Source organism: Triticum dicoccoides, chromosome 7A (genome assembly GCF_002162155.2).
Source record: "Triticum dicoccoides isolate Atlit2015 ecotype Zavitan chromosome 7A, WEW_v2.0, whole genome shotgun sequence".
NCBI classification, from domain to species: Eukaryota; Viridiplantae; Streptophyta; class Magnoliopsida; order Poales; family Poaceae; genus Triticum; species Triticum dicoccoides.
This window is the reverse complement of record NC_041392.1, coordinates 746183523-746187634: the sequence shown is the minus strand read 5'-3', so window position 1 is coordinate 746187634 and position 4112 is coordinate 746183523. Positions and strand designations below refer to the sequence as shown.

Genomic DNA, 4112 nt, shown 5'->3' with positions numbered 1-4112 from the left:
ATGAATCCAGGATGGGAATGGGTGGTGGATGTGGACAAGATGCTGGCAGACGACAATCCTGGGTCCAGGAGGATGGAGGCAGAGCTATTGGAGGCCCAATACGTCTACCGGGTACCAGAGTGGCTTAAGGGCATGAACACCAAGGCCTACCATCCTCGGCTCGTGTCTTTGGGTCCCTTCCACCACGGCGACTCCAGTCTGCTGCCCATGGAGGAGCACAAGCGCCGCGCGTTAGTGCACCTGATTAAGCGGAGCAACAAGCCGCTCCGGGATTTCGTCTCTGCCATCAACGACGTCGCGCACAAGCTCGAGGAAGCATACGGCAAGGACCTCCATGTCAAATGGCGGAACGACAGGCCGAGGTTCGTCGACGTGATGCTCACAGACGGCTGCTTCCTGCTGGAGATGATGAGCCGCCCTTTCTGGGATTATGAGCTGCATGATGCCGTCTTCAGCAAACACGGAAGAGAACGCATATTTCCAGTTATCCGGTCTGACATGCTACTAATTGAGAACCAGCTGCCTCTGCTTGTTCTCAAGAAGATCCTGGGTGTCGTGCGTCCGAACCATTCGGTACACTATTTCGACACAGATCTGTTCCATTCATTAGTTTCCTTCTAAATATATATATACTCACTCCCAAATACCAATATCTTGATTGGGTTACATTTCATCCTGGCCTTATGAAAATCACTATTCTCAGGATGCTCCCAATGTAAGCAAAAAGGAGGCTGCAATGGATAGAAATATAAACCTCAGGGTGCTGAGTTTTCTAGGCCGGGCGCATGAAGGTCGTGCCATCGCGGACGTATCGCTGAGGCTCCACCCTCTCGAACTTTATCACAGAAGCCTCACATACGATAACGGCGCCCATGGAGTTTACTCGCGGGAGTACAAGTATGAAATGATGCCCTCAGCATATGAAATCCACGAGGCTGGCATCAAATTCAGGAAGAGCAAGACAGACAAGCTGCTCGACATTCGCTTCAAGCGTGGCGTGCTGAGTATGCCGGTGATGATGGTGGATGACAGCACCGAGAGCTTGTACCTCAACTTGATGGCGTTCGAGCGGCTACATGCCGACGCTGGCGACCTCGTGACGGCCTATGTGATCTTCATGGACAACATCATCGTCTCGGCCGACGACGTGGCGATGTTGAGCAAAAATGGGGTCCTCAAGAACATGCTAGGCTGCGATGAGGAGACGGCGAAGCTGTTCAACGGTACTCTGTCCAGAGGGCAACTTCTGGGCCCGTGCCATAGTCTCCACAATGTGCAGTACGAGGCGAGTGCCTACTGCAAGGAGTCGTCGCACAAGTGGCGGGCCACCCTAATGCGTACCTACTTCAGAAACCCCTGGGCATTCATCTCCCTTGCAGCCGCTGCCAACACATTTCTTTGTACACCTTTTTTCGTATGAATGATAAACATTTTCTCTATACATATTTAACATTTTAGAATGTTCTTTGCAATGTCTAAATGTATAATAATTTTAAGTATAAATAAAAATAAAAAAAATAAAAAACCAAAACAGGAAACGTAAATAAAACAGAAAAAAAAATGAAGCTCTGGTATCAATAGGCAGCATCTCACTCTCATTCTCTTCCTTCAGCGAGGGTGATTCGCACAAGAGGCAGGGATCTGGGTCGGCCAGTTTAGAAGCTTCTGCTGTTCCAGTTTTAGAAACATTTTATGTTTTTCTGCTGATTTCGTCTGCTGGATTTTTTTTCCGGTTTTCTATTTTTCCTGTTTGCGTTTCTTTGCTGATTTTTGGTTTTCTTTTGGTTTTTTATTTGTCATTCTTACGTTTCTTTTCTTAAAACGTACTCCCTCTGTCCCAGAATATAAGAACGTTTTTGATACTATGCTAGTGTTAAAAACATTCTTATATTTTGGGACGGAGGGAGTAGAATACAAAAATAGCCAATACATTACAAAAATGTTCATAGAGTCACAATTTTCCTAAAATAGAAACAATTATTCAGACTTCAACTTTTTTCATTTTCTAAAATTTGTTCAGGTTTTCCGAAAGAACCTTCAATAATTATAAGTTTTTTCGTGTTTCATAAAAAATGTTTGTGTTTTTTCAAAATCAAAATCGCATTTTCAAAATTAATTTGGAGTTACATAAAATATTCCCATTGTTAGATATTGTTCATCGATCCAATTTTTTTCCTTTTCTTCAAATTCCGTTGGTAGTTTAAAAAAATCATGTTTCCAAAATAATTCGTGTTTTTTTAATAAACTATGCAATTTCCAAAAATGTTTGCGTTTCAAAAATTCTTTGGGACTGAAATAAAATCTGGTTTTCCAAAAAAATTGGAAATTTCAAAATATCGTAATTTACAAAAGTATTCACATTTTCAACAAATGTTTGGAATTTCAAATTTAGTTTTTTTTTTTGAAAAAATCGGCATTAAAAATTGTTAGTTATTGTCAAGAAATGTTTCGAAAACTTGGAAAAATGTTTCAATTCTCGACGCTGCATTGTGTTCTTAAATTTCACGCTTCCTATTATCTCCTGTAGCCATCAGTTCCGAAAAGGTGAAGTATAGTTGTGTTTCCTCATGAAGCACAGTGGTGATTTCGCGGTTATTTTTGTGTTTTTTGTTTTTTTGGAGTTCTGGTTTTTATTTATTTCTGTTTTTTTGGTTATTTTCCAGTTTTGTTTTTATCAGTTTTTTTGTCCCCCATCCACATGAAAATGTTGATGTTTTTGTTATTTTCCAGTTTCGTTTTTATCAGGGTAGACGCTTAATTAGACGTCTCTCCTGTAGAATAGGCACTCATGCTTCAGAAAAAATAATTTATTTTTCTAAGCACCTCTTTAAGCATCTAACATAATACAAGGCCTAAGAGGAATGCTTCTCCATTGCCCGTTGGTTTAAGCCACCAACAACAGCCTCTCCCCCACTGATGGTTATAGTAACATAGGTAGATACCGTAACATAATAAATGTGGTGCTACTATGTATTATGCATGACAATAAATGAGACCACTTATGATACTAATATATAATACTATGTACTATAGAGATAGTAATATATGCATGTTATTAGTCTAAGTTACTCCCCACTATAATCAGCCTAAGGCAATTGGAAATCCTGGCCACCCCTATACCTCATCTCTAGCGAGTCTAGATTCTGACTCGCTAACGGGAGAAAGCAAGATAGGCCGGCCCATGCGGGTGGGATACCACAGCCTCCTTTTCTGATATTTTTTCTATTTTTTGTTTTTGTTTTTTTGCTTTATTTTTGTAAAATAATTATATTTTTTATATTCTAAATATATATATTACAAAAAGAAAAAAGTCCATTTTACTACCCTGAATAAAGTTGGTGGTTCACTCTAACCCCTGATCTATTTTTCTGTTCCTTTTAGCCCCCAAACAAAATCATACCGGACGAAATACCCCCCCCCCTGGCTGGTTTCTCACCTGTTGGGGAACGTAGTAATTTCAAAAAATTTCCTACGCACACGCAAGATCATGGTGATGCATAGCAACGAGAGGGGAGAGTGTTGTCTACGTACCCTCGTAGACCGAAGCGGAAGTGTTGACGCAACGTAGAGGAAGTAATCGTACGTCTTCCCGGTCCAACCGATCCAAGCACCGTTACTCCGGCACCTCCGAGTTCTTGGCACACGTTCAACTCGATGACGCTCCCCGGGCTCCGATCCAGCAAAGCTTCGGGGAGGAGTTCCGTCAGCGCGACGGCGTGGTGATGATCTTGATGTTCAACCGTCGCAGGGCTTCGCCTAAGCACCGCTACAATATGGCCGAGGTGGAATATGGTGGAGGGGGGCACCGCACACGGCTAAGGAACGATCACGAAGATCAACTTGTGTGTTCTAGGGTGCCCCCTTGCCCCCGTATATAAAGAAGCCAAGGGGAGGGGGCGGCCGACCAAGGAGGGCGCGCCAAGGGGGAGTCCTACTCCCACCGGGAGTAGGACTCCCTTCTTTCCTAGTTGGAGAAGGAGAAGCGGGAAAGAGGAGGAAGAGGGAAAGGAAAGGGGGGGCGCCGCCCCCTCTCCTTGTCCTATTCGGACTAGGGAGGGGAGGGGCGGCCACCTCTTGCCTCCTTTCCTCTTCTCCCTTAGGGCCCATGTAGG

At 43.4% G+C, this 4112-nt stretch overlaps 1 protein-coding gene across 1 annotated transcript in view; it reads left to right on the top strand.

Moving 5' to 3' along the window:
- Positions 1-4112, top strand: part of LOC119334189 (UPF0481 protein At3g47200-like) — a 13055-nt gene continuing 8943 nt past the window's right edge. The window contains exons 1-2 of the mRNA XM_037606795.1: positions 1-573; positions 728-1414. Of these exons, the coding sequence (XP_037462692.1) occupies positions 1-573; positions 728-1414 (1260 nt within the window). The remainder of the gene's footprint in view (positions 574-727; positions 1415-4112) is intronic.